This window comes from Aquila chrysaetos, chromosome Z (assembly GCF_900496995.4).
Source record: "Aquila chrysaetos chrysaetos chromosome Z, bAquChr1.4, whole genome shotgun sequence".
Classification (NCBI taxonomy): Eukaryota; Metazoa; Chordata; class Aves; order Accipitriformes; family Accipitridae; genus Aquila; species Aquila chrysaetos.
This window is the reverse complement of record NC_044030.1, coordinates 16,990,081-17,007,487: the sequence shown is the minus strand read 5'-3', so window position 1 is coordinate 17,007,487 and position 17,407 is coordinate 16,990,081. Positions and strand designations below refer to the sequence as shown.

General features: G+C 39.1%; 1 protein-coding gene across 3 annotated transcripts in view; it reads left to right on the top strand.

Moving 5' to 3' along the window:
- Window positions 1-14,256, top strand: part of MCCC2 (methylcrotonyl-CoA carboxylase subunit 2) — a 40,433-nt gene extending 26,177 nt beyond the window's left edge. For 2 of the 3 annotated variants that reach the window (XM_030005036.2, XM_041120738.1), the window contains exons 11-17: window positions 954-1,026; window positions 1,274-1,350; window positions 3,453-3,519; window positions 3,794-3,950; window positions 4,758-4,872; window positions 6,338-6,423; window positions 13,827-14,256. In XM_030005036.2, the coding sequence (XP_029860896.1) occupies window positions 954-1,026; window positions 1,274-1,350; window positions 3,453-3,519; window positions 3,794-3,950; window positions 4,758-4,872; window positions 6,338-6,423; window positions 13,827-13,944 (693 nt within the window). In that variant the 3' untranslated portion in view covers window positions 13,945-14,256. Of the gene's footprint in view, window positions 1-953; window positions 1,027-1,273; window positions 1,351-3,452; window positions 3,520-3,793; window positions 3,951-4,757; window positions 4,873-6,337; window positions 6,428-13,826 lie in introns of those variants that run through there. The other variant, XM_030005037.2, reaches the window with a different exon arrangement.
- The last annotated feature ends 3,151 nt before the right edge of the window (window positions 14,257-17,407 follow it).

Here is a 17,407-nt window from a genome sequence, read left to right as displayed (position 1 = left end):
GTTGGCAAAGCATTCTGTAGACTTGCGGAGTGATGTGATAGCTTTCTTTTTCTGTTAATCCTGTGAAAGTAAAGATCAAATATTTAAAAATGTATGGAGTATAAGCACGCTAAGCAATTCAGTGCTCTCCCAACCGCATATGGAGACTACTGTACTCTGCTGCAAGTCTAGTGTAATTATTTGCCTCGGTACCTTCATCCGAGACCTCATCCTTTCTCATATTTTGCGTATTCAGACCCTTTTTCACTACCAACCAAGTATTTATTTTAGGAAGAGTCTTAGTATGTACCTTTCCTAAAATACTTTGTCAGAAATTACTAGGATTTGCTTTCCATTAAGGGAAAAAAAGATGAACACATTTATTGAGTCTCACACTATGCTCTCAAAAGTTGTAATAGCTTGGATTTATGTTTTTTAAAGTTGAAATAAATATATTCTGGCAAATGTCTTGCTAGCAATGGATCTATATTTGTATAAAATGGCTCCTTTACATCTCAGAGAAACTTCAAAACAGATCTTTGTTATTTTTGTATGTCACAAACTTAAGCAAAGCTGAAAATAAACTTACCTCTAAGAAAGTGACTCATGGCTGTATATGTTTTTCTCTTTATAAATGTGAGTCTGTTGATTAATGTTTAATATAACCAGAGGTGGTAGTTTTTCTTTGAAATTTAACTAGTCAGGAAAACTTTGTTCCTGTATAATTAAACTGTTTGGATAGAATATTCTTAATCTTGAAATGCCATTTTTTTATAAATGTGTAGGTAAATCACCCTTTAAAAAGTAAATGGGCTTTGCCTGCCATCCAGACTGTTTATAAGGCGGGCTGCTTGATGCTGTGTAAATGGAAGGTATTTATTTTCAGTTATATGTTAGCATGGTCTTTCCTTCTAAACAAATTAAAAACTCTGAAGGGTTAGGAATTTAATTTTATTTTTCTGTTTTTTCTTAAGGTCATTGCTAGAATTGTAGACGGAAGTAAATTTAATGAATTCAAAGCCTTGTATGGGGATACTTTAATTACAGGTATTTAGAAATATTATATCGTATTATATCGTATTATATTTATTCTGTGTATGTTCCTACTGGTTTTATGGTTGGATTCATTCAGTTTGGGTCACCCATTGATATTTTTAATAATGTTTTTCTTCAATAGAAAAGCAGTTTCTCTTACCAAGAGAAAGTGTTACCTTTATCTGCTATGCTAAAATATAGCTATGCTATGGTAAAATAAATATATGTGAAAATTTGCAAATTTATCTTTGTCCTTCAGGATTTGCAAGAATATTTGGTTATCCAGTAGGAATTATTGGAAACAATGGAGTTCTCTTCTCAGAGTCAGCAAAAAAGGTAAATAAATAGATTATTAGCTGCTTTGCCATTGAGAAACAAAACTCTGGTGGACAACTTGCTCTTGAAATTAGGAACTTTTTTTAACAATGGAAGTGGACCAACTCCACATTTTTCATGTAAACATGAAATAGCTTAATAAACTGTAAAAATAATTGACCATATTTTAGAAACATTGTTCTGTAGATTCTTCTGATACAAAAGAAGTAGGTCAATAGGGAAATTTAGTTAGAAAAACAGCATTTGCATTTGTGTGACTACAACACAATTGAAATAGTATATCCTGAAACTTACAGCTATTACAAGAAAAGTCTATAATGATTGCATAAAATACCCTATTAGTTATAATTCCTAACCTTCACTGTGAAGTACTACAATAAACCACATCATTGTTTTTGTAATAACAATTTGGAAATTTTCAAACCTGGATTCCAGTACTCGGTTCATTGGTTTACCAGAGATTTAATTTTCATACTTTGCTGCAGCAGCTCCTGGCTTAGACTAATGAGTGAAAACACGGGCAGTTTCATAAAAATCTGTGAACCTGTTTTGTGAATTAAAGGGCATCTTTGATAGAATATTGTGATTGCGTTATGGTTAACAGTGCTTTACAGATTGGGCTTGGAGGATTGGTGGTGATAAAGAGTTTCTGGGTATGGCAGAGTGATTACTTACCTTGTTCTGTGTTGTTTGGCTTAGTTCTTTAATTCTTCAAAAAACTACTGTCAGTTGAATTTTTTGTAGTAGCAATTATATATAATAGTTTTATTCTAGCAGGCTTCTCAAACTAATGGTGAGGAAATCAGTATTGAAAATCTATAGGAAAAAGGAAGCCTTGATGAGAGATTTGGAGAAAGGAAGTAATTTTACTTGATTTATTGCTGTAATAAAGTAATACAAAAAATTGAGTTTCATGTACCGAAGGAATACTTTCAACTTCGGGCACTGCAGTAAGTGGCATTGTTGTCGGTTAGCATTTGTTTTAACACAGTTATTTCCAAGTTGAAAATAACTCTTTCAGTATTTCTAATACTTTCAGTATTTTTCTGATAATTTAGTGCTTCAACTTTTTTCCTACCAATGAAAAAGATGTAAGGAATCTTTCTCTGCTGACTTTTGCTGGCATATCAGTACTGTAAGAGGAGATGGTCAAGTTTCACTTGTTTCATTTCTAGAGAGACCTTTGTTGATAATGTTGCTTCTGTAAGCATCATAATCTAAGAATACTCCTCTTTTTTCCCTTACCGATTTTTGTAATGAGTTGTGACACATCTTTTTCCCGTGATCATCACTATGCTTTTCGAGTGCTTCTCTGAAAAAGCTAGCTAAAGATTATGCTTTATGGTTTTTCTTTCTTTTTTTTGTTTTCTTTTCATAAATTTTGCTGGTTTTTTACTGTGAATAGGTTAGAGGTTTTTCCAGTTGCTGTGCTACATACGTGTTTTTTTACCAGCAGTGTGTAAATAGCCTGAGGGACTTTATTGATTTAGATTGTTTCTAGTTGAAACAGAAGCTTGGAACGTACTATTTGTATATTTGCTAGGAAAATGGTCTTTTCCTAGAAAATAGGGAGAGGGCATCTGCCCTGAGAAAAAAGAAGGGTTACAGCAGTTGGCAAGGCCATGAGCAAATAGTGTTTGTGGGCCTTTCCCAATTTCAGAGAATAATTTTCTTTTATACAGGAAATGAGGAGATATTTTTTTCTGACTGGCTGTCTTAAGTTCCATGACACAGTGTTATAAAACTCGATGTCAGCTGCCACACTGTGAAGCTGTCTGTCGTTTAACTACTTATTGGCTGAGTCAGAACAGTTGAGCTTTTCAGTATCAGCAGTAATGCTTTTTAAGGATATTATTTCTGCTTTACCCTTGGACTCACACATTTTTTGGCATTTTCTTACTTCTGCTAGAGTGAATGCATGTTTTGCAGTTGACTTTGGATGAAGCAGAAGTAGTACAGAGCTTCATGATGCAAATACTCCCATGGACTTCAGTGGAAGGAGACATGCCACAGACTTCAGAGTGCTGGTAGTGATAGCTTCATGGATCCAACTTTTCATGGCTTACTTTTTTTTATTATTATTTTGTCTTTCCTCTCCACAGGGTACACATTTTATCCAGTTGTGTTGCCAGAGAAATATTCCCATTGTGTTTTTGCAGAATATTACAGGTGAATAAGCTCAATATTTTGAAGCTTCACTATGTCATAGGCTTTGCTGTAAACTGTTGAGGCTATGGCTTTTAGATAGCATCTTGTGTGCTTTCTTGTACCTACATCTCCAGCCTCTTCTGAAATCAGCCGGTCGGCATCTGGTGAAGGCCTTGCCTTATGATTTGTTCTTCAGTTTTTTTTCTGCATGTGCTGTAAAGCACATAGTATGACATACAGCACAGTATAATAACACAAAGTTAGTGAGCTTTTTTTTCATGTTGTAATTCTTCAGGTTTCATGGTTGGTAGAGAATATGAAGCTGGAGGGATAGCAAAAGATGGTGCGAAGATGGTAACTGCTGTAGCTTGTGCCAATGTACCTAAAATAACAGTGATTATTGGTGGTTCTTATGGAGCTGGAAACTATGGGATGTGTGGAAGAGCATATAGGTGAGTGTTACTTTAAATTGTGACAGGAGGTAAGACTAAGAGAACATAACCTTGAAGTACCATTCTGAAAAACTATCTAAACTTGCAGAAGTTCTGCTATTTGGAAAACAAAAAGAGTTCTCAATGTCATGGTCATAAGTGTTCATATGAAAATAGCAACCTGACAAACCTGTAGAGATTGATAGGCTTATGATTAACCTTGAATTAGGTGATGGAGGAGATCTTCTAATGTGCTTCTAATGTGCATGCTGACATGCTTTTCTCCCATTTTAGTTCTTGGAGGAAAAATTGTACAGTCCTAAACAATCATTAGGCAGTATGGGCTGGTCCTCTATTCTGCATTCGTATGAAGAGTACCAGCTTGTGTAAAAAAAATCCTTGTTCACTTTAATGAGCCTGTTTTTATGAGTAATGTTTGCAGAACCCCTAAGGATTTATTTTTTTGACCCTTTGGACATGACGCACATAAATGGTTTTTTCATTTTTCAAGGTCCCTGGTACTGTTGAAGTTGTTGGTGATATTTTTAAAGAGAAAAATTTGGGAAGGGGATGGGGTGGGGGCAGGGGTGAAGAGGCTCAAGAAAGAGAGAAACAAATTTTTAAGGTGCTTGAATATAGGAAATGAGAATTTTCACATTTTCAAACATAATGCTGCAAGCATTGAAGCACGTTAATTTGCATTCCTTAAAAACCAATACATTTTAAGATTGTCAGGCATAAAAATGAATTCTTAGCTGAGTGAGAATTAGTTCTTTACTAGGAAATAAGGCAATGTCTTATTTAAATATTTAATATCTATTTTTTCAGTCCAAGATTTCTTTATGTATGGCCAAATGCTCGCATATCAGTGATGGGAGGGGAGCAAGCTGCCACTGTTCTAGCTACAATAGCTAAGGACCAAAAAGCAAGGGAGGGAAAACAGGTATGTGTCTCTACTTTCATTTGCAGTAATGTCATTATCATTTACTCTTTCACTGGAGTTGCTCACTTATGAGCTAGGGAAGGATGTTGCAGAGTGAGACACCAATGAACTATCGTTCTCCCAATGCCACCTAGTGCACTGACAAACATAAAGCATTTGTGAAATGTTATTGTTTACATCTTCTAAATGTGGTGATCATTCATGACATTCCTTGTCTTTGCTTAAAAAGAGGAGTATCTCTCATATCATCATCTTTGTGCCTTGTGCACCAGATTATTAGTTTTGCTCAAGGTGAGCAGCCAGGGATCCTCTCTAGTTTGAGAGTATGAGGAGGAATATGTGAGAATAAAGTGTCTTTCCAATTATTTTTGAAGTAGGCAGTTTTATAGAAAGCTGATCTTCAAATTATTCAGTGACTGAGAATTATGAAACTTATAACAGCAGAAGTCTGTAGAGGTTCAGAAAGGATTTGGACTCATTTCAAGATTTTAATTGAAAATTAGTGGTATTTTGTTTAATAATCTTTTCTGTTTTCTCTGTACACTCTTTTCTGCTGTGTTTTTTAAATTACATGGTTTATGTTTATACTGTCGTCTTGATTCCGTAAGAAGTGATTTTATTGTGATGTCTTAAAATTGCTTGTATTTATCATGGGTAGTTATTCATAATAATGAAGCGGTATGTACATGTTATCTCAACAGTTCTTTTTTTTTTACACTTTACTTGGGCTTTCTGTGGATACAATATATTCACCCTCCTCTCTCTCTGTCTTAATTTCCCAACTCCCTGACATGGACAAGATCATAGAATCAGAATCATTTAGGTTGGAAAAGACCTTCAAGATCATTGAGTCCAACCATCATCCATGCCCACTAAACCATGTTCTGGAGTGCCTTGTCTACACACTTTTTGAATACCTCCAGGGATGGTGACTCAACCACTTCCCTGGGCAGCCTGTTCCAATGTCTGACAACCCTCTCAGTAAAGATGATACCCAGAAAGAAGTTTGAGAAAAATAATTGTAGTTAATGTCAGTAAAATATGTTAGAAACTTGAAAATTTTCTGAATTACAGTGGTGACCACTCTGGATCATAGAGAAACCCAGTGTTAGAATAGCACAGACTTGTTTTATTAAAAAAACTTGCCAAAGGCAACTTAGAATTTGGTTTATTCATTACAGTAGCTTCAGTAATATTTCAGATGCTAATCCCCAATTATTCTTATACTCAATTAAGTATCTTTTTACTCTCCTTTTCCCACCCATCCATTTGGAAAAGTGGTACTTTAATTTCATTGTCAAATATGCTAAATTGATAATTGTGTGTAAAAAGGGGGATAAACTTTGGGGAGGTCATTTAGGCAGTTTCTTTGAGTTTGATGCTGCATATAAAGCTCTGCTGTCATTGTGGAAGAAGATATTAAAGAATATCTTATCTGTGTTTGTTTATTTGCCTGTTTTTTTAGTTATCTGAGGCAGACGAAGCAGCTTTGAAGGAGCCAATCATTAGGAGGTTCGAGGAGGAAGGAAACCCTTATTATTCCAGTGCAAGGTAACATATAAATGACTTTTCCAAAACTTAATTGTAATCACAGGACATAACAATAAAATCTAAATCTTGGTGTTGAAGAACAGCGCAATCTGAAACAAAGATTGGGTTTGATGTGCAGCAATACAACACAACAAGCTTCAAATCAATGTTTTGTCTGTCTGGTCTCTTAAGACTTTGTAGTATGTACTGTTTCAGAAGGAGGCATGCACTTGCAGGAATTATTCTGCTGGTTCTGTAAGTAATGATATGGTAGCATGGAGTTTATATTCTATGTATTTTATTCTGGGTAAGTTTTATATCATTCTCCCCAGTGTAGATTCTGGTCACCTTTCTAAAGCCCATTGAACAGTGTGATGAGTGGCTGCATGTGGGTTAGGAAGAATTCATTTTAGTAGGATTCTGCAAGTAGAAGAGGCCAGTGGTTAAGGGGAAGTTTCAGGAAGACCTGAAGCCATTTGCAAGTCTGAGGTCATGATCTTGGTAGGTGACTGTATTGGATGATAGCAATTCGGATAGGGCGTTGGCTGATGGGTGCAGTGTATTCATGTTTGTTGAGAAGTCCTTTGCAGTGTTTTGTGCTCAGGTTAATGGGATATTGGTAGCTGCCCAGGAACTAGTTAGGCTGATGAAGCAAGGTGGCATCCTGGAGTGTTAGCTCTGGAAACTAGCTTGGAGGCTTTCTTGGCCTCTGTTACTCTACATTAGTTTTATCCTGTCTGTATTAATCTTCCTGCACATTTTGCTGCTTTTGGTATCCAGAAGCTATTTCTCCACTGGCTCTCAGCTGCTAATGATGGTAAGACGGTAGCATGTAATAACGGGGCTTTACTGTGCCTCTATGGCTTCTCGTTTTGCAGAAAGAATATTAGTCGCATACAACTGTGGAGTCTGCTGTATGTATGGTTTTGTGTATCTGAATTACAATTACTGATGCTTTTCTTACCTGCAAGCTGGGAAGTCTGGAAACAAACTGAGTACAGAGTGGTTGTGATATGATAAATTTTGATGTGGGCATCATAGGCAGAAATTACATGAACAACTGGGTGCAAGATACTCTGTTGATGTCATAGAGATGCCAACAAGAGAAGGCGTTTGGGGGCCTTTTTATCTAACTTGATACCTGCTTAATCTGATGTATGACAAATTTGATACAGCAGCAACAGCAGCAGCATAGCATCAGTGAGCTCCTTTATGAATTGTTTATCATGATCTGAAGGAAGATACAAAATTAATGGTAGCTTTTACTCAGTTTTCTGTTGGGATTGTGGAATGAACTTAAGTGAAATAATTGTACCTGAGGGATTCATATTCATTTTAATGTTTAATCAAATGAATGCCTTCATTAAATGGAAGCTCTTGCCATTTTGCCCTGGCTGGTGCTGTGATGGGATAAATATTCTTAGTAGGATATGTAGCACAGGATTTGTGGTGTCATCTAGGCAGATTTCGGTGGTGCAGTCATAGAGCACGTGGGTCGTGGGTTTAGGGAGGGTTTTAGTCTCGTCACTGTTTGGTCTCCGCTTCTGGCAGAGGCCTGTATGGTAGTGCTGCAGAGAGTCATAGATACTCTCAACTTCCTCAGGTTTTATGCATGTGTACAATGGCCACTGCTACTAAGTTACAATTTATTGGGTGTTTTACATATAATCAATGAGGATACTTTTGTGAAATCACGAATTGTTACTGACACGGACTTTGTGGTGGCACACTCACTTTGATTTTTTTTTTTTTTTTAATCTTTTTAATTGATTTAAATTTCATAGGGTATTCCCCAAATCGAGAGATGGTGTCAGCTGTTAAAAACTTTTGTGCTATCTCTTTTAGTACCCCTTAAAGATAAGCCTAGTACCTGTGTCATAAAACCTTGTGGCCTGAGGCAGGAAGGAAAAATAAAAACACATATTATCATCTTTTGTAACTGGATTTTAAGGAGAAGAATTTTCCAGTGATATAATGACATTTAAAAAATGAGTCAAACTCTCAGTATTTAAAATTAATCCTTGCCATGCAGAAGATGATGAATGGTTTGATTTCTTTTTTCTTTTTACATTTGCTTTTTTTTATATGTTCACTGGCAACACAGTCATAGTCTCTTTGCACTCATGATTGAAAATCATTGGATTTATTTAACATTAAATATATTCAGTATATTAGCAATATAAAACCTTGTCCTCTCCCCAAAACCAACAGACCATTGTCAGTATTTACAACAGTAGGTTACTAACCTGCAAGAAAGTAGGTTCACATGTAAGATTGCAACCAAGTTGGTGAGGGTCCTGGAGCACAAGTCTTATGAGGAGCGGCTGAGGGAACTGGGGCTGTTCAGTCTGGAGAAAAGGAGGCTGAGGGGGGACCTTATCAGTCTCTACAACTACCTGAAAGGGGGTTGTAGTGAGGTGGGTGCTGGTCTCTTCTGTCAGGTGGCTGGAGATAGGACGAGAGGAAAGGGCCTCAAATTGCAGCAGGGGAGGTTTAGATTGGATATTAGGCAAAATTTCTTTACTGAAAGGTTTGTCAGGTATTGGAACAGGCTGCCCAGGGAAGTGGTTGAGTCACCATCCCTGGAGGTATTCAAAAAGCGTGTAGACAAAGCACTTCAGGACATGGTTTGGTGGGCATGGTTGATGGTTGGACTCGGTGATCTTGAAGGTCTTTTCCAACCTAAATGATTCTGTGATTAAGGTTAGATTTTAAAAAAGTCGGATTCTAAATTTTTAATAATGTCCAGTGATTTTTGGACATGAAACATGAGTATTTAACACCAGTTTTGTGCTGTCTACTGAGTAACTTTTACCAGTTTATGTTTCCAGAATACCTGGCCATTTTGTGAAGTTAGGTTGCAAATCCAGAAGGCACCTCAGTAAACAGCCTAAGTTTGCCTAGCCTAGGGGTTAGGAAGTGCTCTTAATGCTAGTGTTACTGAACAAGCTGGTTGAAGAAACTCTCTGAGACTCGATTTTGGAGTTTTAGAAAGCAGGCATTCTTTATTGCAGTGCTGGATGCACGGGGGATAATGTCTCCTAGTGTGCGTCCCATTACCTACAGCAAACAGCTTATATTGTTCTAATCATATACATATTCATCTTGTCGTTTACATAGTGTCCGCCCTTTGGTCATGCGCAGTGTGGGTCATCTCTTTTTCCTAGTTAGCTGGCCTTGGCAGGTTTTAATTACAAAAACTCAGCAGGACCCAAGGCTTGTCATCAGGGCCCAAGGCTTCTTGTCTGTTGATGCCTTTGGTGCATACCATTGACAAAGCTCAAGGTTTTCTTACCTTATTCGTACATCCCAAAGTTTCGAAGTTGTTCAAGCAAGCAAAAGTTCATCACTGCATCAATACAGTTAAGTTTTCTATCTCATGCCTTTAAGGCATCACTAGCGTCTTGTCCTTCATTTAAAAAAGCAGTTACATATTTCTTATTGTGACTGTAGCTCGGAAGGGAAACTTAACAGGCACAGATGCGAGCTGCCTGAGAACTAGCATGGGTCTGGGTTGCATGTGGTTGGGTTCATGTGATGCTGCACTCAAGCTAGTAAGCCCAGCTGAGACATGAAGTCAAATGTCACAGCTGAAATCCCGCTGAGGTGCAATGAAAGTGAAATGCACCTTTTCACTGAGGAGTGCTTGTGAGAACAGTGTGTGACTGGCTCAGGTCAAGACAGTGCAGGCTGGTTTTTCTCTGTCTTTAATCCATGTACGTACAGTCTGCATTGTCTAGGAGCTCTTAATTGTTCTCTGCTGTCTTGTTGAGACAGTTGGGTATATCAGTACATATTCTTACATTTTCTGCCCTGATTTCATGCCTTCCTGCCAATATTACGTGTGCCTTGTTCCTTCACTTACTGCTAATTCCTAAGCAAGATCTCGGACCAATAGCTCAAAAGTTTTCGTTACTGTGAAGTAGGCTGCTGTTATGGGTTTGTGTGGCACAGGTTTTTTTGGTAGCGGGGGAGGGGCCACAGGGGTGGCTCCTGTGAGAAGCTGCCAGAAGCTTCCCCAGCTCCAAGTTGGATCAGCCTCTGGCACAGGCCAGCCCAATCAGTGATGGTGGTAGCACCTCTGGGAGAACAGATTTAAGAAGGGGAACCTGCAGTGAGTAGGGGGATTGGAACATGAGAGAAACCCCTATGAAGATACCAAGGTCAGTGCAGAAGGAGCGGGAGGAGGTGCGCCGGAGGAGGGGATGCCCCTGCAGCCCGTGGCCAGATGGCAGGCTGTCCCCCCCCAGCCCATGGAGGGGAGCGGGGGAGCAGATGCCCGTGAAGATGGCCGTGACTCCATGGGAAAGCCCGCGCTGGAGCAGTCTGTGACTGAAGATCGGCCCGCAGAAAGGACCCACATCAGGGAAGTTCGGGAAGAACTGAAGCCCACGGAAAGGACCCACGCAAGGGAAGTCTGTGAGGAACTGCAGCCCGCGGAGAGGACTCACGTTGGAGAAGCTCGTGAAGGACTGTCTCCCATGGGAGGGACCCCATGGCGGAGCAGAGTCCGAGTGAGGAGTCCTCCCCCCGAGGAGGAAGGAGCGGCAGAGACAAGGTGTGGGGAGCTGACCCCAACCCCATCCCCTGTTCCCCTGCGCTGCTGGGGGGAGGAGGGAGAGAGAACCGGGAGTGGGGTTGAGCCGGGAAGGAGGGAGGGGTGGGGGGAAGGTGTTCTAAGGTTGGGTTTTACTTCCTAATATCCTTGTTTTGATTTGATTGGTAGCAAATTAAATTGATTTTGTTTCTTCCCCAAGTTGAGCGTGTCTTTTGCCCGTGACCATAAGTGGTGAGTGATCCCTCCCAGTCCTTATCTTGACCCACGAGCCTGCCTTTATATTTTCTCCTCATCCCACCGGGGCCAGGGGGGGAGGAGTGAGTGAGTGGCTGTGTGGTGTTTCCTTACTGGCTGGGCTGAAACCTCGACAGCTGCCCAAGCAGAAGCAATGAGATGAAGTAGGATTACAGTTTTTGCAGCAAGTAGTGTACCTGAGGGAGAGATTTAGGCACCTTCTACCTTGGAGCCAACCCATTTGTTAGCCAGCACCATCAGTTGCTTATTGGCAAGCATTTGCCATAGGTCAGGGAGAAGAAGTAACCTCTTCCCTTTGCACTAAAGGATGCTTCCTGTCTGGTCCCAAGCATGGTAAAAAAGACAGTTGACTGTCAACCAAATGTCAGGGTGCTGTGTTGAAAGTCAATCTGGACAGCCTTGGTTTTGCCAGATGCTAGCTAGATCCCTCCAACAAACTCCAACAGCTTTGCGTTACTGAGAGGAAAGAATGATGATAGATGGGCAGAAAGACTGCTGCCTGTATTGCTGCTTGGGTGCAGCCAGTCTGGAGGCTGCTTCACACTGTCCTCTTGCTAAGATACAGGGACCAGTCTGCCTCACCCCTACTGTCCATTGAGATTGTTGTGACCCTTCCAGTTGACTTCATTAGGCTTTGAATCAAGCTTTTAGTAGTACTAATGAGAGGGAAGGAAAATGCCCTAATGATCTTAAAAAACAAGCAATTTCCCTATTTACTCTGCTTATATAATTTTGCTTATAAATTATAACTTGTTATGTGTACAGGATGTCAATACTGTTCCCTGCAGTTGTATTTTCTTATCAAACTTCAATCAATTATTTGATTAGAACCTTTCACAGTGAGCAGTCTTAATTAACAGGAGTCATTAGGCAGCACGCTTTTTAATGGGTTATATTAATCTGCTTACAGGTTTCTAAAATTATTTCAGTGGTTTGCATCTTAACAAGTTACATGAGAATTTTACTTTGGGGGACTTCGTTTCTTCTACTCACAGTGTCTCGGTTACAGATATTTTATGAGTGTAGTTGTGACTTATGTTCTAGCAATGGGGTCTTAGTAGATAGTTTAATTATTAATGTTACATGCCAGTAGAGAGTGTAGTTTTCTTTAAATAAAGAGAAGCAGAAGCCAGGGGTGACCATATGAAAGCAGCTTGACTTCCATGCAACATAAAATCTTTCTGGTTGTCAATATAAGTTAATTGTGTTGTTATAAAAAAAACAAATCTGCCATTAAAATGTGCTTCATGTTTAGAAGTGTTTATTACAGTGGTATTCATTATGAAGTTGCAGCTTGGAAGGTACCACCTTAAGTTGATGATTCTTTTTGATTCAGTTCATCCCTGCACTCCTAAGGCCCTTAGCAGATTTATTAGACACTTTTAAGAAGTATGAATTCCTTCATTCGGTTTCAATATATTTCAAAAATAAAAAAGTTAATTGCGAGTGTTCATTAAAAAAAGTTGATATGCAGAGCAAACAACCCTGTAACAGTCAAAAAACCCCAAATTTGCTTAAAAATAGAAATTACTGTATTTGAGATTGTTTTCTTGGGGCTGTGAAAAAAACAACTGTTAAGAACAAAGGGATTGTGGTCGATTTGACCTCACAAAACTACTTTGCTTTTCACTATTAATAGGGATCTTCTTCATCCCTTTGGTGGATTAATCTGACTATATTCATCAAAACTTAATCAAGATCTAAAATAGACCCTCATTAAAATGCATGCTTATTTAAGCGAGACTGGGTTGCAATGAGCAGTGTGGTATCTTGTTTAATTATCTTGCTGGGCAGGTAGTAGTTATAAAATATTTACAGTTTTTGTGGCCTGCTGGGGGTTTTGACGTGGATTTTATTTTGGGTAGGATGGAGCTGTCATTGAGAGCTGATACCAGAAGTACTTTAATTTGTGGATAATATCAAAGAGACTATTTACAAGTGTGTTTGATTTTGGGGAACTTGGGAATTTGGTAATTGCTCATTCATAATTTAATTGCCTTCAGGGCTGGGTTAAGGATGGTGTCTTACAGGATGGTATCTTACAGTTGTTTAGAAATGGACTTCAGAAAAAATAAATACAACAAATACTGGAAATACTTGGAATTTACTGTGGCTGTTCTAATGATGAAAGAATAAGCACTTGTATCGTCCTCATCTGGCAGCTGAACTAACCTGAATAATGTAAATAATGATGTGACGTAGCCCTTTAAAATACTAGCATTCTTAATAGAAGAAGTTAGGTCACTGACAAAAGGTCATTTTCCATGTGAATATTAAAAAACAGAGGGTCTCTTTTCTCTAAGGTGATGACTTTGTACTAAAAGTAAGTATGAAGAATCTAGTTTAAAATATGTAGACCTGATGTTCTTCATTTATCCAAAATTTATTCTTTGTTCTGTAAGACACATACCAGAGTAACACACACCAGTCTATTGCATTGATGGTTAAGGTGAATTAACTCCGTGGCTTTGAGTATAATTTAGCTCTTTAGTCTACTCTCTTTAGTGTAACTATTTCCAGTTTCATGTGCTTGAAAATCTACCCACTGAATATGTTAATTTCCTTTAATTATTATTGTTCGATTTTTTTTTTTTTTTTTTTTTTTTCCTAGATTATGGGATGATGGAATTATTGATCCAGCTGACACAAGACTGGTTTTGGGCCTCAGTCTCAGTGCAGCATTAAATGCACCTACGAAGAAGACAGAATTTGGGGTTTTCAGGATGTAAACTTAAACGTACACTCATCAGAATTGCCTTGTATATTTTAATTGGGGCTGGAGAGCAAACTAACTACAATGTTGAGGTGATTAAAATATAAAGTGTTGTACAATGCTATTTTTAATGGAAATGTCATAATTTGTTTTCACTGAGTAATCATCACACAGTGCTTCAGAGTTTTGATTGTGATTTGAGATCAGTCACAGTGCTTGTATAACTGCACTGCATGAATAAACTGCAACTTCTAGTGTTATGTTTAATGTTTGACAAGACACCATTGATACCATCTCTTATATAAATAAATCTGCAAAATAAGCTACATATTTGGTGCTTATCAGCTGTTCTATTTCTTTTAATTCTTCTTTGTATGTCTCCTATAAATGCAAAATATTTTTGCAAACCAACAAAAAAAAAATCCACATTTGCTAGTAAATCATTTTTGCAAAAGAGAAGTGCTGTAAGGGCACCCAGGGAGTTCAACAAAGCATGAAATTACATATTTCATGGAGCTGTTGGCATTTTGGCCTTTCTCTGGCTTTCATCCAAAGAACATTGCTCTCCTGTATGGTTCCCTGAAGTGAAAAGAACAGGAGAATCTGATGGATGCATAGTGTTTTGTGGAAGAGCTGAGGAGTGTATGCTGATATCTGTAGGAGCTGCAGCTTGCTGAGAGCACTTCTGAGGATGGGGCTTAGCTGCAAAGGTGTTTAAACATCTTGCTGTGTGATCCTTCTGGCAATTTTTGCTTTCATGAAGATGGAGCGTTCTTCCCATGTGGATCAATGCTTCACCCAGAGCACGTGCCTGAATCCCACTGACTATAGGGCTGTTGAGATGCTGTAGTGCTTTGGTTCATCTTACTTATTTATCACAGTTTGTTGCAGTGTAATGGTTTTCAAGAATTCAGTGCCTGTCATTTCATTTGTTCTCTTTAGAAATACTGCACCTTGTAGAAACTAAATGCTTGGCATGTAGTATGCCTAGAATAGGGAGGTAAATACTGTGCTAGCTGGGACTAGGAAGGTGATTTTACCTAGCTTTGCCCTTATAGGTGCACAGATAACTATTGGCAGAAATATTTCTTGACTGAGAACCAAATTGAAGAAGAGTTAATGTACATGGAAGGAGGTCCTATCCTGTGCTGGCCTGTGGGGAGAAGAAAGATTGCTAATAGGAGTAATCATCCTGGGTAACACACTAGCTGTAGTCTTCCTAGACTTGGGTGGCAGGGGAGTTCCCCTTGGAGCCAGGAGGAGGAACGAAGGTCTGCTAGGTACTAGCCCTCTCAGTTGTGTCTTGGGCAGATGCAAAAGTGAAAATGAAATAATTCTTTGGAATGGGGATTTTCAGTGTAGAATACAGACTGCCCAGCATATGCTGAGCAGTGGGGTGTCTGGTACATCTCTACATTGCACTAAAGACCAGTTTTCTCTCTCACTTTACTGAGAAGAAATCTGTCCGAAACCTGGTGTGTTCTGCACCACTAGAATTACTACTTCTGTAGGTCTGCACACATGTAATCTCACTGTTGTGCTCAAATGCATGTTCTTGGTATATAAAATATTTATCTACCAGAGAGTAAAATACTGCAGTAAATGGCAACTAGGCACAGGGCTGTGCTTTTGTGCCACTGATTCTTGTTATTGTCTCACTACACGAATTTGTAAACATGTTGGGTATGGCCCTGGGATTTCTTTATCCTAAAAGTACAGTGACATTACTTATGGCTGCTGGACTTCTGAAATTCCTTTAAAAATACCCTACTTTTAAATATGTATATGTAAAATATAGCCAGGGAGAACAAAGGTTTCAGACCCTGAAATATTTGTTGTTAATGGTTTCCAATAAAAATAAACACTCTGTATTTTCTCCTGCTACAGTTGAGTAATCAGTTCAGGCACTTGTTGTCTTTCTGCTCTAAATTATGGGGGCCACTTTCCCCAGTCTGTTAGTCCCAAAGCCATAAGGAGTAGTGCCTTTTTCTGCTAAGAAAATTGATCACTTCAGAATAATATTTTTGCTTTGAATATATTCTTTCAATGAGACCGGTAATAAAGTTCTGAGTCGGAGACAGTAACCGATAATCCTGGGATACAGACAGTGTAAGTAGATATGTTTGGGAGGATTCATGCTTCTGAGATTCATAACTCCCTGCTGATTGTTACGTCTGAAAGCACAGCTATTTACGGTTATCAAAATGTCTTCCTCTAAATAGGTGTGCAAGCCAAGTGAAAATATGTCTCTGAATAAATAAGAATGTTCTGCCTTAATACTTACCTTTGGAAACTTGTTAAACAAATGAAATTCATCAGCATGGGCTTAGCATCCCATTGGCATGTTCTGGTTAGGGGAGAGCAGGACCTTCACTGCAGAGGAACAATTCAAGGAATCACTAGCAGTTATCACTCCCCTGCTGCCTAGCAGACTATTTTGGAATAGCTTTTGCAGGTTAATGTGCTGTGCTGTGTATGTAGGCAGTGACCATACGCAGTGCATGTGGTGTGTGATGGCGCTCTGATGGCAAAGATGGCCTCTTGCTGCCCAGGGGTTTGCTGTAATAGTCACCCACAGCTCTCACATTGCCTCTGCCATCAGTAATCTTGGGCCCTTGCAGTGGCAGCTACTTTTTATTTAGGTTTATTTAACACGGACTCCATTACATAGTCATTCTCACTTCCTATTGCCATTGCTCTACCAGTAGGATCTCTTTTGGATGTTTAATGAAAGGAAATGTTAAACCTAATAAAAGGTAGCTGCCACTGCAAGGGCAGAAGATTCCTGAAAGCAGAGGCAATGTAAGAGGTGTGGGTGACGTATTTCAAGACTTGTCCTACCCGTCTCGGCTATGTGTCACCTATTCACTGTTGTATTGGAGTAGCTCATAACCATTAATCTCTTTACTTGCTGGAGAGGATGATACTTAGAATGACACTGATTTTTCAGATGAAATTTGAGGAATAAGGGAAATGGCTTTGCCGTTATCAAGTGCACAAGCAGTGGTGGACCAGGACCTCAAAGTCAGTGCTCCAGGCTTCCAGGGGACCTTTCTGCTCCCATCTAGTCTTGCCTCAGGGATTGCTCTTCCCAGCTGCATGCCTCCCTCCTGCTTCAAAGCAGTGGTAAGGCCAAGAGGTTAGCTAGTTCCAGCTCTCTTTGATAGCTGGACATAGCCTATTTAGGAGAGGTCAACATTTGAGTACAAGGACTTTAAAAGGGCCGATACTATGACCTTGACGGTGTTTTCAAATGCCTCTGCAGAAGGAAGTAGAAAGCTGTGAAAGAGGTGAGCTAAGCTGCTTGCTTGTCATGTCCCTAGGTACTGTTGGCAGTAACCAAGGTGCTTCTCAAATTACGTGGGCTGAGATGGTGAATTCAGGATGGATACATAAAAACCTACCCATTGCCATTTTCCTTTTTATTCTCATGGCAACTAGGAAGGTGCTCAGAATCACTGGGAGCTACAGCGTGGTCA